Source organism: Grammomys surdaster, unplaced genomic scaffold, assembly GCF_004785775.1.
Source record: "Grammomys surdaster isolate TR1022 unplaced genomic scaffold, NIH_TR_1.0 126197, whole genome shotgun sequence".
In the NCBI taxonomy this organism is placed as follows: Eukaryota; Metazoa; Chordata; class Mammalia; order Rodentia; family Muridae; genus Grammomys; species Grammomys surdaster.
The window spans coordinates 304,715-326,300 of NW_021621002.1; the positions used below are offsets into that span (position 1 = coordinate 304,715).

Below are 21,586 nucleotides of genomic sequence, written 5' to 3' on the forward strand. Positions count from 1 at the left end.
TCTGTTTCTATTTGGTTGATTTCAGCCCTGAGTTTGATTATTTCCTGCCTTCTACTCCTCCTGGGTGTATTTGCTTCTTTTTGTTCTAGAGCTTTTAGTTGTACAGTCAAGTTGTTAGTGTGTGCTCTTTCCAGTTTCTTTTTTGTAGGCACTTAGGGCTATGAGTTTTCCTCTTAGCACTGCCTTCATGGAGTCCCACAAGTTTTGGTATGATGTGTCCTCATTTTCATTGAATTCTAAAAAGTCTTTAATTTCTTTCTTTATTTTTTCCCTGACCAGAGAGTATCAATGAGTAGGGTGTTGTTCAGTTTCCATGTGAATGTGGGCTTTCCATTGTCTTTGTCATTATTGAAGACCAGCCTTAGACCATGGTGATCTGATAGGATGCAAGGGATTATTTCAATTTTTTTATATCTGTTGAGGCCTGTTTTGTGCCCAATTATATGGTCTATTTTGGAGAAGGTACCATGAGGTGCTGAGAAAAAGCTATATTCTTTTGCTTTAGGGTGAAATGTTCTATAGATATCTGTTAGGTCCATGTGGTTGATAACTTCTGTTAGTTTCACTGTATCTCTGTTTAGTTTCTGTTTCCAAGATCTATCCATTGCTGAGAGTAGGGTGTTGAAGTCTCCCACTATTTTTGTGTGAGGTGCAATGTGTGCTTTGAGCTTTAGTAAGGTTTCTTTTATGAAGGTGGATGCTCTTGCATTTGGCGCATAGATATTCAGAATTGAGAGTTCATGTTGGTCGACTTTTCCTTTGACAAGTATGAAATGACCTTCCTTATCCTTTTTGATAGCTTTAAGTTGAAAGTCAATTTTACTCAATATAAGAATGGCTACACCAGCTTGTTTCTTAGGGCCATTTCCTTGAAAAATTGTTTTCCAACCTTTTACTCTAAGGTACTCTATTTGGTGTCTTTGTCACTGAGGTGGGTTTCCTGTAAGCAGCAAAAAGCTGGGTCCTGTTTGTGTATCGAGTCCATTAGCCTATGACTTTTTATTGGGGAATTGAGTCCATTGATGTTAAGAGATATTAAGGAGAGGGTGTTGTTGCTTCCTGTCATTTTTGCTAATAGTGGAGACATCGTTTGTCTGGTTATCTTCTTTGGGTTTGTTGGGAGGGGATTATTTTCTTGCTCTTTCTAGGGTATAGTTGCCGCCCTTGTATTGAAGCTTCCCTGATATTATCCTTTGTAGTGCTGGGTTTGTGGAAAGATACTGTGTAAATTTCGTTTTGTCGTGGAATATCTTGGTGTCTCCATCTGTGGTAATTGAGACTTTTGTTGGGTATAGTATCCTGGGCTGGCATTTATGTTCTCTTAGGGTCTGTATGACATCTGTCCAGGATCTTCTGGCTTTTATAGTATCTGGTGAGAAGTCAGGTGAAATTCTGATAGGTTTGCCTTTACATGTTACTTGGCCTTTTTCCCTTACTGCTTTTAAATTTCTTTCTTTGATTTTTCCATTTTGTGTTTTGACTATTATGTGATAGGAGGTATTTCTTTTCTGATATAGTCTATTTGGTGTTCTGTAGGCTTCTTATATGATTATGGGATTATGATTATTGTCATTCCTTACATTAGGGAAGTTTTCTTCTATAATTTTGTTGAAGATACTTATTGGCCCTTTAAGTTGGGAATCGTCACTCTCTTCTATACCTATTATCCTTAGGTTTGGTCTTCTCATTGTGTCCTGGATTTCCTGGATGTTTTGCATAAATAATTTTTTGCATTTTGTGTTTTCTTTGACAGTTGTGTCAATATTTTCTATGGTATCTTCTGCACCTGATATTCTTTCTTCTATCTCTTGTATTCTGTTGGTGATGCTTGTGTCTATGACTCCTGATTTCTTTCTTAGGTTTTCTATCTCCAGTGTAGTCTCCCTTTGTGCTTTCTTTATTGTTTCTATTTCCATTTTTATGTCCTGAATAGTTTTGATTAATTCCTTCACCTGTTTGTTTGTGTTTCCTTGTAATTCTTTAAGGTATTTTTGTGTTTCCTCTTTAAGGACTTCTACCTGTTTACCTGTGTTCTCAAATTTTTTAGAGTGTTATTTATGTCCTTCTTAAAGTCCTCTATCATCATCATTAGAAGTGATTTTAGATCTGGTTCTTGCTTTCCTGGTGATATGGGGAGTTCAGGACTTTCTAATGTGGGAGAACTAGGATTTAATGATGGCAAGAACCTTGGGTAGCTGATGCTTGTGTTCTTGTACTTGCCTTTCTCCTTTGTGCTATCTGCGCTGTCTCTGACTGGAGCTTGTCCTTCCTATTATCTAGGTAGTGTCAGAAATGTTTGGGATGGGGTTTGCTGCTGGAGTTAGAGCTGAGGCTCAAGATTGTTCAGTGCTCAGGTGGAGACCAGAAGGAACCCTTGCTCTGGGCCAGGAGTGAATTTCTGGGTTGCAGTTACTCCCTTTTTGGGGCAAGTGTTGCTGCCTCCTTGCCTAGGATACTGCTTGGGTTAGAGCTCCTGGGAGTCCTGCTTCCTCTGGGTTCTGTGAGAGTGGATGCAGAACTGACTCCCGGGATCTGCTGAGTACTCAGGCCCAGACCGGTAGGAGAAGGTGCTCCGGGCCAGGAGTGAATTCCTCGGTCCTAGTGGGTCCTGGTTGCACCCTGTTTGGGGCAAGTGTTGCTGCCTCCTTGCCTAAGATACTGCTCTACTGCTTGGGTTAGAGCTCCTGGTAGCCCTGCTTCCTCTGGGTTCTATGAGACTGGGTACAGAGATGACTCCCAGGATCTGCTGAGTGCTCGGGCACAGACTGGAAGGAACCCGTGCTCCGGGCCAGGAGTGAATTCCTGGGTCCCAGTAGGTCCCAGTTACCCCCTGTTTGAGGTGGGTGTTGCTGTCTCCTTACCTGAGATGCTGCCCAAGTTATAGCTCCTGGGAGGCCCTCTTCCTCTGGGTTTTGTGAAGTTGAGTACAGAGCCACAGCCTGAAATCTGCCCTGTGGTCCGGCCCAGACAGGAAGTCCCAATTGATATGGGTCAAACTTAATGGCTACATATAGAATGTAAATTGATCCATGGTTAACACACTTAACAAAATTCAAATCCAAAGAGATCAGAAAACTCAGCATAAGAACAGAAACACTGATCCTGACAGACAAGAAAGGTGGGAAATTTTTGAAAAAAAAATTCAAAGGAAAAAAAAAGCCCTTCTAAACAGAACTTTGAATATGAGTCACTAAAGAAGAACAATTAATAAATAGAACCCCATGTATCCTCTACAGGACAAAAGACACCATCATTCAAAGAAATTACACAGCTACAGAATGAAAAAATATTTTTAGCAACTACTCATGCTGTACAGGGCTTTTCTTAGAATTACTATAGCTTGAAAAAAGAGCATGAACAAAATGTAAGTTGGGGAAGAAAGGGTTTATTCAGCTTACACTTTTACAATGCAACTCATTTGAAATATAAAAAAAAAAACAATAAAAACAAAACAAAAAAAACCATAAGGACAGGAATCCTGACAAAGGAGAATCAAAAAACAGGAAGGAGGTGTTTGAGAGGCCCTGGAGCAGTGTTGCTTACTGCCTTGATTTCCCTAGTGTACTCAGACTACTTTCTTACAAAACCCAAGACCACTAGCTCAGGGATCATACCACCCACAATGGGCTGGCCACTTCACCAATGGTCACTAATTGAGAAAATATCTTACTGATGGTTCTCATAGAGGCATTTCCTCAACTGAGGTTCCTTCCCCTCTGATAACTCAAGCTTCTATCAAGTTGACAGAAAACCAGCCAGTACTGGACTGATATTCAAAATATATGAAGAAGTCAAATGCTTTAATATCAATGAAACCAATAACACTATTTAAATGTGGGGAACAGATCTAAACAAATAATTTCCAAAAAAGGAAAATCAACTGGCAGAGAGATATTGAAAGAACACTTCAACATCCCTACTCATCAGTGTAATTCAAGTTAAAGGGACTTTGTGATTTAACCTTATACCAGACCGAATGGCCAAGATCAGTAAGGCAATTTACACTTAATACTGGCAAGGATGTGGGGTAAGGAGAACACTCATGCATTACTCTTTGGAGCACAAGCATGTACATTCACAGTGGTAATCAATATTGTGTTTCCTTAGGAAGTTAGGACGATCTACTTCAAGAAGCAGCTATACCAATATTAAACATATACCCAGAGGACACTCCATCCGACTACAGACACACTGAATATTCATAATGTCCAAAAATTAGAAAAAAATCTAAAGGTCAATCAACAGATGAATGAAAAAAGAAAATGTGATAGATTTACATACAAAATTCATAGACCACATGAACCTCAAGAAGAAGGAAGACCAAAGTGTGAATATTTCAGGGGAAATAAAATGCTCACAGGAACAAATATGGAGACAAAGTATGGAGCAGAGACTGAAGGAAAGGCCTCTACTACACATAAACACACCACCTTCAGCTGTGCACACACACATATATAAATGCATATAGATACACAAAAAACACATTGTATAACATGTATGTGTATATAAAAATTTTTATTTGCCATTAATATTTCAATGAGTAGATAAAATGAAGTTCAAATAAACAGGAACATGGCAGTTTCATAACAGAGCCCTTAAGTAAATGGGAAAAATGGAAACATGAAATTCACATTATTTTTATGGATCCACATAATTAACCATTAGGGAAAAAATAAAGCTACAACAAAATATTTAAACTACTTTTAATGAGTGAACATAAATTAAAATCAAAAGAAAGATTCAAAATGAGTATCAGTAAGGATGTTTCTTTGAGTAATCTAAGAATCAAAGCAATGTTTACTATATAGAGTAAAAAAAAGAAAGGAAATTCATATGGACTTGTCAAATTATTGTGTACAATTAACTTTAAAACTCTCTACTATTTGAAAAAAGAAATGTCATAAGGATGTATATGTGTAAATAGCACAAATTTTACTTAAATCATATGAAGAATCTTGCTTTGCTACTTGTATCATTAAAGTTTAAAAAGAATCTGTATTTGGAAAAAAATAACTGGTGCTACACAGGAAGATTCTTTATATCCACTGGTCATTCCAATTCCAGAGGATGACATGACATCTTCTCACCTCTGTGGACACCAGAAATACATACATACATGCATTCTGACACAACAGTTGTACGCATAATCATAAAAAATGGCTTTTTAAAGAAGAGATAAAACATCTTTTTAAAAACATATATGGTGGCATTTTGACTGCAAGTTTTTCAGCATAATGATTATTCTGTTATCAAAACTGATTTGCACCAAAGAAGTAACTGTTGGATACACACTCATCGCAAACTTCTGAACAGTCAGGATGACTGGGTCGTACCTCCATAACAGGAATGAGGTAGTTGAGATAATGAGGTCTACCCAATACATGACCACAAAGAAAACCACCAGCAGCAAGATAGCCAGGGTTGCCCTTTTCTCTGGAGACGCTCTCAGCTGGCTGTTGCTATGAAGATGCTTGCATTGTCTCTGATGTCTTAACAAGGTAATCACCATATATGTGCTTGCAGTAACCATGACTCCTACAAGAAACACATCTCTGGATGTTGCCACAGTTAAAATCACTCCTCTGATCATGTAGTTCATTGGTAAGTGTGAACAAGATTTAGTGACCTTCATCTGACTGGTCTCACTCACATTGGTATAAGCACCAACGTAGAAGATCCGGTTACTACTTAAGAATATATTGAAAGACCAAATACAGAAGAAAGCATAAATCATGTATTTTTTAAGTTTTTGTTTAAATTTTGCCAATGATGAGGTGCTGGGACTGATAGTCACAGCCTGAACCACACTCAGGAGACAAGTGGTACAGATAGAGAGGCCTCTCATCACCCTGCTTGTGTAAAAAGTTGCCTTACATTTGAAGTCATTCTCAATGTTCACTGATGCAAACAAGTCTGTAAGCCAAATATCCCCTGCAGTGAGGACCATCATTAGGTGAATGAAGGTCAGTTGACAGGAGATCAGGTCCGTGAGCTTAGGTCTATGACCTAAAACTAAGAAAATATAGAAAGAAAGAAGAAACATATTGGCTAGGACTCCAAGCCCAGCTGGGAAATAAAGGACATTCTTGAGTGAGAACATAAGTGGAGAGTGTATTCATATTAAGAGCTTAGTGAAAGTTTGTTTCATATATCTGAAAAAATAATAAAGCACACATCAAGTTTGTGATACACTGACTATATTATCATTCTCTTTCAATATTAATTCTAGAATAACCTATTTAATTTTGGTATTCCAGACTGTACATCATAGTCTACATTTCTATGTCTTCCATATACCTTTTATATATAGACAAAATTATAAAGAATAAATAAATCCATAGTTATATCTGTGCAGAATGGTCACTTTGTGGGCCTGAGTTACACCCCAGTCTCGTGTTTTAGAATTCCAAATCTATTGATTGAATTGCCTCATTTCTTGTTAACACCTAAAACAGTAGTGATAAGCACAGAAAATTACAGTAAACTGAAAAAAAGTCAAAAGAAAAATTGAAAATGTTAGGTTAGTCATTCTCATGTTCTATAATTTTACAGTGCTCTATTTTACAACTATTCATGCTTTGATTCATAATTCCAATGCAATCACAATAATAATTCGTGGCAATCACAATAGGTTAATCAGCCAAATGTCTTTCTCAATCTATCTGTATTAATGTTCCATTTTCTAAGAAATATTACATCCCCCGAATCTGAATTAAGGAGATGGATAAAATTGGAGACAATTAGTTAACTTTTCCCACCCTATGACCATTAACTATGGTTCCAAATGGTCCAAGGCCTATCCCACTTTAGTTCCCATCCAATTACCTTTTATTAAACTTCAGATTTAAAACCTAACTCCCAACTATCAAGACAAGGAGCAACTTTTTTTCATTTTTGGAAGGACAGTGTCACTAATTAATAGGATAAGTAGTTACGGCTTTTAAGAAATCCATGCTGAAATTTGCCCTACCTACCTCTTTATTCTGTATTAATCCACTTCCACACTCTAAGAAGCTGCAATTTTCCTATTTCACTTTGAAAATTATGTGCACCCTGTTATTGTGCTCTGTATTACTTCCCTCCCACCATTAGATGGTCAATGATCGTCTGTTACTCTCCTGGTTTCTGTAGTTATTATAGACTACCTACATCTCCCCAATAAGAGAGAACATGTGACACTAAGACAAACACAATTATTAAAATGGTGTGACAAACTTGAACTCACTGATGATGACCAGATAGTGATCCTGTTTGGATGTGTCCATTTCACAACAGATTCTGTCTCATGCAGTGGAAAGCAAAATCCCCTGTGTTACCATGTGTCTTCAGAACATTTCAGAGTTTCACACAACTATCCTACATTTAGAGCATACGTTAATAATTTGACCTGGTGACCAGGATGAATTTATTATTGAATAATATTCATACTTTAAATCAGCTTATGTCAGAGAAGTAAAAAAGGACTACACTGAATCAAAATCTTGTAAGAAAAAGGGTCCATTTATATTTCAAGTTCATGTATATATTCCACATATACAGACACATGCATGTATGTATGGAAATAATTGAGAAGTTAGTGCCTGAGACCATTGTGTAACTTTTCTATGAATATGACACCATAGGTACACTTTTAATATTTACATTATTTTGTTCTTATAAAATCTTAATCTAGTAAAGGAATGAATTCAACCAATTACAAGAGGTAAACATTGAATTCTTTCTCCAACAGACATTTACAGTACCTGCACTGTAACTGGTGTTCTGTTTATAAAAACTACAGTATATGGGGTGGAGACATACCTCAGTGGTCAAAAACACATTTTAATTTTGGAAAGACCTGGTTTGATTCTCAGCAATGACATGGTGGCTTGTGACCATATGTGACTCTGATTGAAGGGGGTACAAACTCTCTGACCAGGCACACAGAGGTGAACAGATATTATACGTAGGCAAAATATACATAGTATAAAATAAGATAAGTAAATAAGGCTCAATGAGAATACTTAATTCAAGTCTTAATATGCAAACTGTAAAAACAATAGCCCAATTCTAATTTTAAATCTACAAATGGACAAACAATACACGTGTGATATTTTACTATTAATTATACTTCAACAATTTATTAATATTCACAAATATTATAATTAATTTTAAAAGATGATATTATAAGGTAAAAGATAGTAATGTAAAAATTTTTTTTCTTTTTTATTGGATATTTTCTTTATTTACATTTCAAATGTTATACCCTTACCAGTTCCCCTCCAAGTAGAAAACCCCTATCCCATTCCCCTTCCCCCTGCTTCCATGAGGGTGTTCTACCAAAAACACAGGCCTCCCCACCCTGGCAATCTCCTTTCTTATACCAAATATATGCCCTTCAACCTCTCTACTTCATATCTACTGCTTTGCAAATGTTTATTACATACAGAAAGTGACAAATCTTCTAAATCATAAACTGGCATCTTTCTTTGAAACTCACTAGAGCTGAGGGTTCGTGTAAAAAGAACATAGCTATCATAGGTAACAACACATTTGTTAACATGAACATATACTGAGAAAAATCAAGTTTTATTTAAAAAGAAAACTGAAATCTTGCTGGCTTCTGTGTAGTCATATTTAGTTATACATGCTAAAACCCATAGTATATCCATAAACATTTATAATAGTGGAGAAGCAAGCACTATTGATTGACCCAGACCGAAGCGTGAACAATTTGAAGCCATGAATCTGAAAAAGTATGTAACAAGGAGAGAGAGACAGACGAAGAGACATAGAGACAGACAGAGAGACAGAGAAACAGAGAGAGAGAGACAGAGAGAGAAATATCTTCTTGCACAGCTCTACATTCTCTGTGTACTGTCACTTCACCTCTTCCTTATCACAATATTTGGTTTTAGAACAGTTTGTTTTATCCAAATATAGTGATTTTTGTATTATGTTTGTGAAGAGTTAATAATATAGGGAACACAAAAGTTCAGTAAATCGAGAGTATCATTTTCATTTTAAGCTTCACCACACTTGGTGAGTAATGACCTAAAAGCTATATGACCAATGAGAGAGAAGATACAGTGAGTATGTCTTTCAGGTGACAAATGAAATTGTGGGTGGATGTACTTCCCACTGTCAGCAACATGACAGTTTTATGAATCTCTGAAAGAGGAAGTAATTGGCCACTGAAATTAGTTCTATAAAACCTTTATAAAATACAGAATACCAGCACAAACACTTATGACGTTTTAAATAAAGAAATAATACATACCTCTTACCTGATACCCTTAAATTATTTAAATGCATGAGAATTTATTTGGAAATTAAATGTAGCACAGTTGTAACTGGAAGCACACAGTGGCTGAGTAGAATATTATAATCTCACAATTATAAGCCTGATTGCTTGAGATGAATCATCAGAAGCAGAAGTATAACTGCAGAGACTGTGAAGAAGAAGTCATGCCCAGAGCTTCAACAGAAGTTGTATGGTATATAGGGACTCAACCTGTACCTAAGACTGTCTTCAATCAAACCTACTATGCTCCTGTCTTAGTCTTGTCAGTGCTGGGATCATAGCATGTGCCACCACACCTGCCTTCATTTTCCATATTAATATCATATATATTTATATATTTTATATATATGTTTGTGTGTGCATATGTGTATATATATAATTGATATTCAAGGAAAAAATGGACTTATGATATTTATCACCTAAACTTAAATTACTTGGAATTGTGTGTATGGGGTGTGGTGGCTGAGTGTAAGTAGATTTTAGCTAACAACTATTGAGAAATTATTCGAGAAAATCTTAGCCATTTTGACTTTAAATAATTTTATGTATAATAATATATTTCTCATTGCTAATGAAAAGCTTACTCAATATTATTCAGTTTCAATGATACACGGTTCAATTTAGAACACCTGAAATAAGAAAAAGGAATTCATTTTAATGAAATGACTAAAACCCCTACTGAAAACTACACTTGTGTAGGGATAACTTTACCAGTGTTTAACAAATGAAGTGAGATTTCAAAATATTTGTGAAGTGCCAATTAAATATATACTTTATGAGAAATCATTGCAATACATTAAGCAAATCTATATAAATTTTAAAAATTATATTAGGCTAAGAGAGTTTTATACCTTACTATGTCATTTATAGAAACTTTCCTAGGAATTCATAATCATAAGCAAATTTAACACACCAGAAAAGTACTTATAAAACTATTAGTTAATATTTGTTGTGTATTTATACTTTGAGTTTCATATAAATAAATGAGCTTAATCGGTTAACTTGAGAAAAGTGTAAACGGGAAAAAACAAAATACAACTCAAATGCCTCAATATAATAAATAGTCTCCAGGAAAAATTTAATGTCATCATTTGGTTTTCACTCCCTAAGACAGCTCAGGTGTCTTGTTACAGGGATGGAAAAGTAAAATAGTTGGCCACACCTAGTTAAAACCATGATTTTAGAACTCTTAGAGTACACACTAAATAAAATCATTTGTCTGATAGGCTCCTTAAAAGGTTGAGATGGAGTTACTTTTGAAATAAATGTCAGTATAGATTCATTATAAAAAGTAATGGATGCCATGATTATTTTCCTTTAATATACAATACTCAATGATCATCTTCAGCCGGTTAGCTTTTCCTGTTTCTATCCATCCTTTTGCTAGGCCCTATCTGCTAGCACATATAGAAGGAATCAATTTGAGTTAAATCAGTGTTTTTTTATTAATCATTATACTGATACTCTTATGTTAGAAAGCATCTCAGGTTTATTTATAATATAATATAAATCAGAAGTAAAATTGTATGCAAAAATTCTCTAATCATTTATTATAAAATCCTGCTTCATTCTACCACCCACTACTCTCACTATAATAAAGAGAATTAAAAGAAAAAAACACTCACCATCTGAGCTTGCCATAAACATCCCTGTAGAATGAGGCTCTAAGAAGTAGTTATATGGAAGAACTGCCATCAGCTCATCTCCCTCTAGACCCACAACTATCATGTCATCTGGAAATGGTACTTCTGACCTTGACATTGTCACAAAGTGGTAACATCAAATTGGAAAGTGAACTTTCCTAATTCCAGGAGAACAGTATAGTGGAAACAGCTGAGTTCTGTGTTTCCCATGTGTGGGATACTCTCAGTAGGCCTTAACTGAGTGTGTAGATTAACTAATCCCAGTCCTTGTGAATAAAACAAAAGAAAGAATAATAATATCCATTTTAAAAGAAGTAGAAAAAACTATTTAGATTCCCCAAGGTATCCATCCTGTTTCTAAAGCATTTGTAGTGCCCTCTACACTTCCCTGACAGTGGCTTCAGTGTCTCTCCTAGAAATTAATAACTTTTGAGAAAATTAGAAAAATGTCACCTCCTCCAAACATACTAAGGGTAAGTGAACACACAGGAGGAAATATAACTATATGATCAGTAGGAATATGGCTTTGGGGCTAGAACTGTTAGTTCTGTTGGCTTAGTGTACACCAGAAAGTATTGTAGATGTGGGACACTATAAAACAAATGAAAACTTCAAAATATAAGAACAGGTTACAGAGAAGAATTCCAAGTCAATGGCAAACACAAGAACTTCAATAAGATCATAGAGGAAACTGCACCCAAGACATAACAATATAACTTAAGAAGCCCACAGAATAAGATAAAAAATGAATCCAAGACCACAAACAGAAATTTCCATGTATCCTATAGTTAAAACACTAAGTATACAAAACAAATAAAAACAAGATGTGATTTGAAAGCTCTGAGAAAAATGCAAGTCACAAATAAATAAAAGCCATCAAATGGAAAGGTGAATTTCCATAATTCCAGGAAAATATTGGAATACAAACAGCTGATTTCTCAAGGTAAACTTTCAAAGCCAGAGGATCCTGCAGCAACACAAACCAAGTAACCTAAAAAAGCTTATATTCCACAAACTATATTTAAAGGAAAACAGGAAGTATTATTTGGGGCTGAAAAGAGGAAAGAACATAGCAGAAAGACAAGGAAAAATATGAAGCCATAATTATCAAAACATAAATTATCACTAGGATCACAGCACCAAAAATCAACAACATGATGACCAGAACCAACACACACATTTCAATAATAATTCAAATATGAATGGCCTCAATTCACCACTCAAAAGACATAGAGTGAATGAATGGATCAAAAACAAAATCCAGGTATCTACTGCCTACAAGAAACACATCTTAGTTTTAAAAGATAGGCACAAGCTTTGAGTAAAATGATAGTACTCCAGTCAAATGGAACTAAGAAAGTAGGAATCACTATCCAAATATATGACAAAATAGATCACATTCACAAAGGAGATACAGAAATCAATGCCAGCAAAAAGCATTAAAGAGGTGCATAGGTAATGATTACTTTCACATCTCACTATACATTATTTGGCCTAGAGAGAAAAAAAAACAGAGAACTCCATCATACACAATTCATTCATGGAGAATGACTGTTGACTACGATGAACCTAATGTGAAAGTTTCTGTAATGGCACTAGTTCTACAGGATGTGACATCTGAGCCAATTAACATATTTTCTGATGCCTGTAAGCTAATAGTGACCTCACCAATGCTTTTAAAATACTTGTTCATAAGGCCCAACAAAAGCAATGTGTTTCCATTTGGCAATTCCAGGAGACAATCTTTATATTTCCTCCTCAAAATATACTAATTTGCCAGCCCTATATCACAAATTAGTTTAAAGAGATTGTAATTCCCGAATCTACCTCAAGATATCATATTGGTCTACTATATTGACGGCACTGTACTGCTTGGATCAGATAAGCAAACAGTATCAACTTTTTGGGTCTTGTAGATTAAAACCATGAACATTAGAAGACTGGAAAATAATCTAACCAAAATTCAAGGACTTTCTACCTCAGTGAAAGTGAGTTCATTTTTCAACCCAAAATTTATGCTGTCTACAAGAAATGCAGGCACAGAGGATGGAGCAGAGACTGAGGGAACCAACTTGAGACCCATCCAGTGAGGAAGCACCAATCCCTAACTCTATTAATGATACTATATTATGCTTACAGAAGTGAGAAAGTTATCCTCTGAAAGGCTCCACCCAACAGCTTACTCAGACAGATATAGATACCCACTACCAGAAATTGGATAGAGCTTGGGGACTCTTATAGAAGAACAGGAGGAAAGATTGTGGGCCCCAAAGGGGACAGGAACTCTATAGGAAGATCAACAGAGTCAACTAACCTAGACCCGTCAGGCTCTCAGAGTCTGAACAAACAACCAAAAATCACACACAGCCTAAACCTACTACTCTACAAATACATATATCATATGATCAGCTTGGTCTTCATGTGAGTCCCTAACAACTGGAAAGGGAGCTATCCCAAAAGTTATTGCCCGTACATGGGATATGTTCTTCTAGCTCAGCTACCTACTTTGGCCTCAGTGGTGAAGGAAAGACCCTAGCCATGTAGAGACTTGAAGGGCCAGGGTGGGGTGATACCTAGAATGGGCACCAACCACTAAGAAGAGAAAAGGAAGGAGGATGGAGGATTGTGGGAAGGACTGAATTGGAGTGTAGCAGTGCATGGGGTGCAAGTAAAAAGGTACCGAATGCCCAGGATACAATCCATAGAACCCAAGAAAGTTGAACCGAAGGACCCAAATTATGCTCCCTTAAGTGGGAGAAGATTACAATTACAGGAGGCAGAGGAATGGAGCGAAGAACCTTTGTAGGAGAAGGGAGGGGGAGGATTAAAGGGGAAGATGATCAAACATTGGGAATGCTGAGAGTGAAACAGGATTGAAGTCTTGAGGGCCAGAAGAATGAGTGGAAATATGAAATCTCAGAAGACAGGAGTTGGGGCTATCCTGTAAAACATACTAGAGACCTAGAAAATGAGAGACTCGAGGATTCAAAGGGAGAGATCTTGAATGAACTACCCAACAATGCAGAGCAGGAACTAGTCAAGTCTACCTCCAGTAGGAAAAGTTGGTATCAAGTGAAGAGATGGGGTTGCCATACCACAATCAAAAACTCTGAAGCAAAATTGGTCCTAAAAGAACTGCAGGGGCAAAAATGGAAAAGAGTCTGAGAAAAAGGAGGTCCAGTGACTGGCCCAAATTGGGATCCAACTCTAGGGGAGGCTCCAAGGCCTGACACTATTACTGACAGTATAGTGTGCTTACAGACAGGAGCCTAGAATGGCTGTCCTCTGAGAGGCCCAAAAAGCAACTGACCAAGACAGATGCAGTTACTTACACTCAACCAAAGGACTGAAGTCAGGGACCCCTGTAGTAGAATTAGGGAAAGGCTGAAAGAAGTTGAGGAGGAGGGCAACCCCACAGGAAGACCAGCAGTCTCAACTGATCTGGACCCTCAAGATCTCTAAGACACCTAGCCAATAATCAGACAGCATATACTAATTGGTACAAGACCTCGAAAACATATACAGTAGAGGACTTCCTAGTCTGGACTCAGCAAAAGAGGACACACCTAACCATTTAAATGTTGAGAGGCTACAGGAAGTTAGAAGTCCTGGCATGGTTGATAACGAACATCTCCTTGGATACAGGAAGGGGAGGAATGGGATGAGGAACTGTTGGAAGGCAGACCAGGAGGGGGATACCAAGTAAACTGTAAAATAGGATTAAAGTGAATTTTTAAAATTTTATATTAAGTTACATTTTGAAATTACCTATTAAACACATATAAAACATTGAGAGGGACATTGAAATGTAGCTGTAGACATTTGACAGTTCCTAGACAGGAAGAAAAACACTAAGTTCTACTTAAAGGGCAGGTAAAAGGATGTTTCATTATTATCTAGTGTGTATATGAACAATATAAAATGGATGTGGTTTTTTTTTATTTCATTATTTTCTATGGGAGAGAGAGAAGAATAGAGACTGATGGAGGAAGGGTGGAACGCCCCAACTGTGCTGGAACAGATATGGGAGGACTGGGAAGTGAGTAAAGTAAAATCAATTACAATACTATGGAATTCCCAAATAATCAATAAAAATATCATGTTTGACAAAAAAAAGAATGTTGTTCAAAATAGTTTTGCTTTTTTTTAATTTTATAGATTTATTTTATTGTGTGAAAGTTTCCTGCAAACATATAGTATATTGATATAAAACACTCCCATCAATTTTTCCTCTCTAATTTCTTCCCTCTCTCTCACCAGTTGCTCAGCTCTTTTTTTTTCCCAATCTGCTTTTATACCATTTAATTACATTCAAGTATTAACATCAGTTCTAGGTTGAGGAACTAGTATAACAATAGATGCAAATAGTCAAGAAGGAAGCCAGACAATAAACACAAATAATCAAAGAACAACCAAGGCAATGAACAAAGTCCAGTGATCACTCCCATATCCACTGTTGCTACGTGCATATGAGGACGACCAAATTATCTGAGCCTACTTCCCTGTCCTAGCCAAGAATCATTTTCATGCCTAAAGCCTACTTCTTTATTCTAGCCTAAAATTTAGATTCCTGCCTGAAATTACTTCTTTGTTCTAGCCTAAGATTTAGATTCTTGCCTGAAATAACTTCTTTGTTCTAGCCTAAAATTTAGATTCCTGCCTGAAACTATTCATTTGTCCTAACTAATGTCACATTCCTGCTAGAAGCCCATTTCCTTGTCCTTGACCAATGTAAGATTCCTGCAAAGAAGCCCATTTCCTTGTCCTTGGCCAATGTCAGATTCCTGCCAAGAAGCCCCAATACCCTCCACGTCTCCCCCGCCCTTTTTATTTAATAAACAAGGCTTAGCCTATCTTCGGTAATTCTGACAAGAACGCTTCCTTTATCTGTCATGGAATATGCATTATCAAAAGCAATACACTTCTGTCTTAGGTTAGTAAGGCTCTGTGAAGAATCTTACTCATCCTTGGCGTGCCAGCCTGTTAAATTAGTAACTCTGTCTGGGGATCCATTTTTCATTTAAAACCATGTACTTTGTCCACCACCATGTTGATGCTGATAAAGACAAGCTTTACCACGATGGACAGGAATAAAACTATTCCAAGGAAAAAAAGGACTAGCAAGATCAGCTATAGATGCCATTGTTGAAGCTTGACCAAAATGAAAATACTGACCTCAGGCTATGGATAATTTTATGTGCAATATCTGCAATATCAAAGCTCAGCAGAACAGCACTCTTGAAATTCATAATCACACTGTGAAAAGTTAAAACATCCAGAGAGGTGTTAGATACGCCAGATACCATGCAAGTGTCTTTAAACTTTTTCCTAATTATAATGATTGTCATTATAAATTTTAGAAGTAACACAACTCCATTGGTATTTGGCATGACACTGGAAATGGTTCCTTACTCTTAAACTCTCAACCTCCTTCAAATAGTTTAAACAGGATAAAATCATCAATCTGTTGTTCCAAACACCTATCTAAAGCCTCTTGAATAGTCATCATGAGTAACAAATTTTTTGCTAAATGATTAACAAAAGTAGCCTTCTTAACTTCTTGTGTCAAAGCAATTGCAGAAGCAGTGGTGCTAGCTATTGATGTAATTAGAGCTGTTTTGACAGCTATAATCATGAAGTTCTGCCTCCAAGCCCTCGCATTCCCCCAAACAGGAACATCCAGCCTTGATGGGACCAAGGCCCTCATCTCCCATCAATGCGGATGTGGCCATCCTCCTCTACATATATTGCTAGATCCATAGGTCCGTCCATGTGTGTTCCCAGGCTGGTGGTTTAGACCTTGGGAGTTCTGGTATTGTCACTCTCCCCATGCATCCCCAAAGCACTTCAGTTCCTTTAATCCTCCCTATACTCCTCTATTGTTTACTTTCTGTTTCCAATGTCTATCCATTGCTGGGAGTGGGGTGTTGAAGTCTGCCACTGTTATTGTGAGAGGTTCAAAGTGTGCTTTGAGCTTTGATAAAGTTTCATTGATGAATGTGGGTGCTCTGACATAAGGAGCACAGATGCTCAGAATTGAGAGTTCATCTTGGTAGATTCTTCCTTTGACAAGTATGAAGTATCTGTCCTTCCTTATCTTTTTTGACAACTCTTGGTTGAAAACCAATATAATTCAATATTAGAATGTCTACTCCAGCGTGTTTTTCAGGACCATTTGCTTGAAAAAAATGTTTTCCACACTTTTATCCTGATGTAGTATCTGTGTTTGTCACTGAGGTGCATTTCCTGTATGCAGCAAAATCTGGTGTCCTGATTACATACCCAGTCTGTTAGTCTATGACTTTTTCTTGGGGAATTGAGTCCATTGATGCTAAGAGATATTAAGGAAAAGTCATTTTTGCTTCCTGTTATTTTTGTTATTAGAGGTGGAATTATGTTTGTGTAGCTATCTTCTTTTGTGTTTGTAAATAGAAAATTACTTTCTTGCTTTTTCTCGGGTGTAATTTCAATCCTTGTGTTGGAGTTTTCCACCTATTACCCTTTGTAGTGCTGGATTTATGGAAAGATATTGTGTCAAATTGCTAGTGTATGCTCTTTCCAGTTTCTTTTTGTAGTCACTTAGAGCTATGAGATTTCCTTATAGCACTGCTTTCATTGTATCCCATAAGTTTTGGTATGAAGAGCCTTAATTTTCATTAAATTCTAAAAAGTTTTTAATTACTTTATTTTTTCCTTGACCAAGTTACCATTAAGTAAAGCATTGTTCAGTTTACATGTGTATGTGGACTTTCCATTGTTTTTGTTATTATTGAAGATCAGCCTTATTCCATGGTGATCTGATACAATACAAGAGATTATTTTAATCATTTTGTATCTGTTGAGACCTGTTTTGTGACAAATTATATGATCTATTTTGGATAAGGTACTATGAGGTGCTGAGAAAAAAAAGTTTTATTCTTTTGTTTTAGGATGAAATGCTCTATAGATATCTGTTAAATCCATTTGATTCATAACTTCTGCTAGTTTCAATATGTCTCTGTTTAGTTTCTGTTTCCATGACCTGTCTATTGCTGAGAATAAGGTATTGAAGTCTCCCATTATTATTATGTGAAGGGTAATGTGTGCTTTGAGCTTCAGTAGGGTTTCTTTTATGAATGTGGGTGCCTTGCATTTGGACCATAGATGTTCAGAACTGAGAGTTCATCTAGGTAGATTTTTCCTTTGATGAGTATGAACAGTCCTTCCTTTGTTTTTTGATAACTTTTGCTGGAAAGTTGATTTTATTCAATATTAGAAAGGCTATTCCAGCTTGTTTCTTGAAACCATTTGCTTGGAAAATTGTTTTCCAGCCTTTGACTCTGAGGTAGTGTTTGTCACTGTGGTGCATTTCCTGTATGCAGCAATATTCTGAGTCCTGTTTACATATCCAGTCTGTTAGACTACTTCTTTTTATTGGGGAATTAAGTCCATTTATGTTAAGAGATATTAAAGAAAAATGATTGTTGCTTCCTGACATTTTTTGTTATTAGAGGTGGAATTATGTGTGTAGCTATCTTCTTTTGGGTTTGTTTTAACATTACATTCTTGCTTCTTCTAAGTTATAGTCTCCGTCCTTTTGGTGGAGTTCTCCATCTATTATCCTTTGTAGGGCTAGATTTGTGGAAATGTGGTTTCCAGGACTTTCTATGGTAGGAAAACTGGGTTCTTTTTTCTAAGGGGGGGTCCTTTTTCTTTGTAACATCTCTAATTGTTAATGCAAATTTTCTTTTATTCTTGTCTTCTTTGTTGCATTTGCAGGCAGCAGGAAGAATAACCTAATTGGATTGAGGAAAGCCATAGACTAAAGCATACATTTGTGTGTGTGTGTGTGTGTGTGTGTGTGTGTGTGTGTGTGTGTACAAATGCCTGTTTTCCTGTGTATATTTGTAATCATGATATTTCAATACTTTTATGCATGTTTGCATGCATGAACACGTATAATGTACATATGTGTATTCAAGTGGACATACACATATGTTTATTTGAGAAATGGATGAATCTATTGATTCCTCTTCATTTTCAATGTTACCATTTTGGTTTTATTATCCTAGATCCTGTTCTAAGATGCTGTTGAGAGGCACGATGGTTCCCACAGGGGAGATAAGTTTTCTGACCATAGACTAGTGGTTTTGTTATTTTTTGAATGGCTAGAGATTGTGTCTCACTGTTCTCCACAAATGCATGTCTCCTCTCATGCAAAGCATGAGAGCTTAAGTGTAGGATTGTCGTCCATGATTTGTCAGTATGTATAACTAAGTCTTCCAAACAGTGTGAACCAAAAGAATTCCCTAAGAGTCTTGCCTTCCTCCTCTTCCTTAATCCCTCCAGCTACACCTTCAATGCAGGATAATGCTCATGGAGAACCCCAGAAAGTGACAGTTTAACTTCTCCCACTCACCTCATTGTTACCTTCCCTAAATGTCATCCAACAAACCAAAGGAAAAAAAATCTCTGCTGTAGAGGCTGGGAAATGGCTTGTCACGAGTACTGGTTTCCTGAGTCAAGCAACTTTCTGTGGCCTCAGTTGAAAAAGAGGATTTGGGAGCATGTTCTATAAAGTCATAGTAAACATTAGCAAAGAAGGCTGCAGATACCTCAAGGGTACATAATTCAGTATGTGCACTGCAAGCCATTTTTATCTTTCAGAGAAGTCAATGTCTTCCCAGCAACAGATAATCAACATCCTTTCCCCAGCACACTCTGGGATGAGGTCTTAAACATGGCCCAAGAAAAAGAGGCCAAGCAGTTGCTTCTTTCCTGAGCCAGAGTGTCTCCCAGCCTCCTCAAAAGTGGCTCAGTGCTCACCTCTAACACCTGAGAAGTGATCACTTTCTAGAAACCACATTGGCAACCCATGGGCTACCATGATTACTCAGAGAGACCTCCTGACAGAAGGAGATGAGGGAGGATATGGTACAATACATCAAAGTGTAAAGAAGATTCTAACATTCCAACCTATGACCTGACAGTGGAAAACCAATATTACCAATAGGTACATGGCCTGTTATGGAGATTAACTACAAATGTAATGATATTTATGAAGAATAAGGCAGAATCATGAATGTCTATTTCTACTAACACCAATAGATTCTCCTTTGCCATCATAATGGTACCCATGTTAACCAAAAGTACACTACATACACAGCACTGGTGTGAATTCTTGCACACTGGCTCCCTATAGTGTGGCCGTGTTCAACTACTAATGAGTGCTTTCCATCCTTCTAAATATAATAAGTAGGCACATAGATGGGTCATCTGCCCTGACAGCCTTTCCTGAGAAAAAACATGAGGACAAAGTGCATGAGAAGTTGGTTCTGATGATGACAGATAAACTTGGTATTTGTTCCTTATTTTGTAAACTTGGGGTTTTTTCATAGAATATCTTGGTTTCTTCATCTATAGAGATTGAGAGTTTTATGGGTATAGTAGTCTGGGCTGGCTTTGTATTCTCTTAGGGTCTATATAATATTGGTCCATTCTGGTTTTTACATTCTCTGGGGAGAAGTCTGGTGTAATTCTTATAGGTATGTCTTTCTATGTTACTTGACATTTTTCCCTTACTGCTTTTAATATTCTTTCTTTGTTTTATGCATTTGATGTTTTGATTATTATGTGATGGTAGAAACTTCTTTTCAGATCAAGTCTATTTGGATTTCTGTATGTTCTTGTATGTTCCTGGGCATCACTTTCTTTAGGTTAGAGATGTTTTCTTCTATAATTTTGTTGGAGATATTTACTGACCATTTAACTTGAGAATCTGCACTCTAATCTGAACCTATTATCCTTAGATTTGGTCTTCTCATTGTGATCTGGATATCCAGGATGTTTGAGGTTAGCAGCTTTTTGTATTTTCCATTTTCTTTAACACTTGTGTCAATGTTTTCCATGGTATCTTCTGCACATGGATTCTCTGTTCGCTCTCTTGTATTCTGTTAGTGATGCTTGAATCTGTGACTAATGATCTCTTTCCTAGGTTTTCTATCTCCAGGGTACACTCTCTTTGTGATTTCTTCATTCTTTCTACTTCCATTTTTATGTCCTGGATGGTTTTGATGAATTCTGTCACCTGTTTGCTTGAGTTTTCTTGAAGTTCTTTAAGGGATTTTTGTTTCCTCTTTAAGGGCTTCTACCTGTTTACATGTGTTCTCCTGTTTTCTTTAATGGAGTTATTTATATCCTTTTTAAAGTCCTCTACCATCATCATAAGGAGTGATCTTAAATCTGAATCCTGCTTTTCCGGTGTGATGGGGTGTCCAGTACTTGATATGGTGGGGGAACTGAGTTATGATGATGCCAGGTAACATTGGTTTCTGTTGCTTATGTTCTTGGGCTTGCCTTTCAACATCTGGTTATCTCTAGTACTACCTGCACTCACTGTCTCTGACTTGAGCCTACCTCTCCTGTTATCTTGCTTGTGTCAGAACTTCTCAGAGTCCAGCTGTCTCTGTGATCCTGTGATCATGAAAGCCCTTGGTGGAAGTATTCCTGGGACTTAGGCTACCTCTGAGATCTGGAAATCCTAAGATCCTGGATGTGATAAAGCTCCTGAGAATGCAGCTTCCCCCTCTGCTCTGAGTGCAGTGGTTCCTCCCCTGCTCTGAGTGCAGTGGTTCCTCCCCTGCTCTGAGTGCAGTGGTTACTCCCCTGCTCTGAGTGCAGT

The 21,586-nt window shown here is 36.9% G+C and overlaps 1 protein-coding gene across 1 annotated transcript; it reads right to left on the reverse strand.

Moving 5' to 3' along the window:
• Positions 1 to 5,188: 5,188 nt before the first annotated feature.
• On the reverse strand, positions 5,189 to 6,100 carry LOC114613187 (putative vomeronasal receptor-like protein 4). The gene has a single exon (XM_028758379.1). It carries the CDS (start codon positions 6,098 to 6,100, stop codon positions 5,189 to 5,191), a length of 912 nt encoding a protein of 303 aa, XP_028614212.1.
• Positions 6,101 to 21,586: the final 15,486 nt, after the last annotated feature.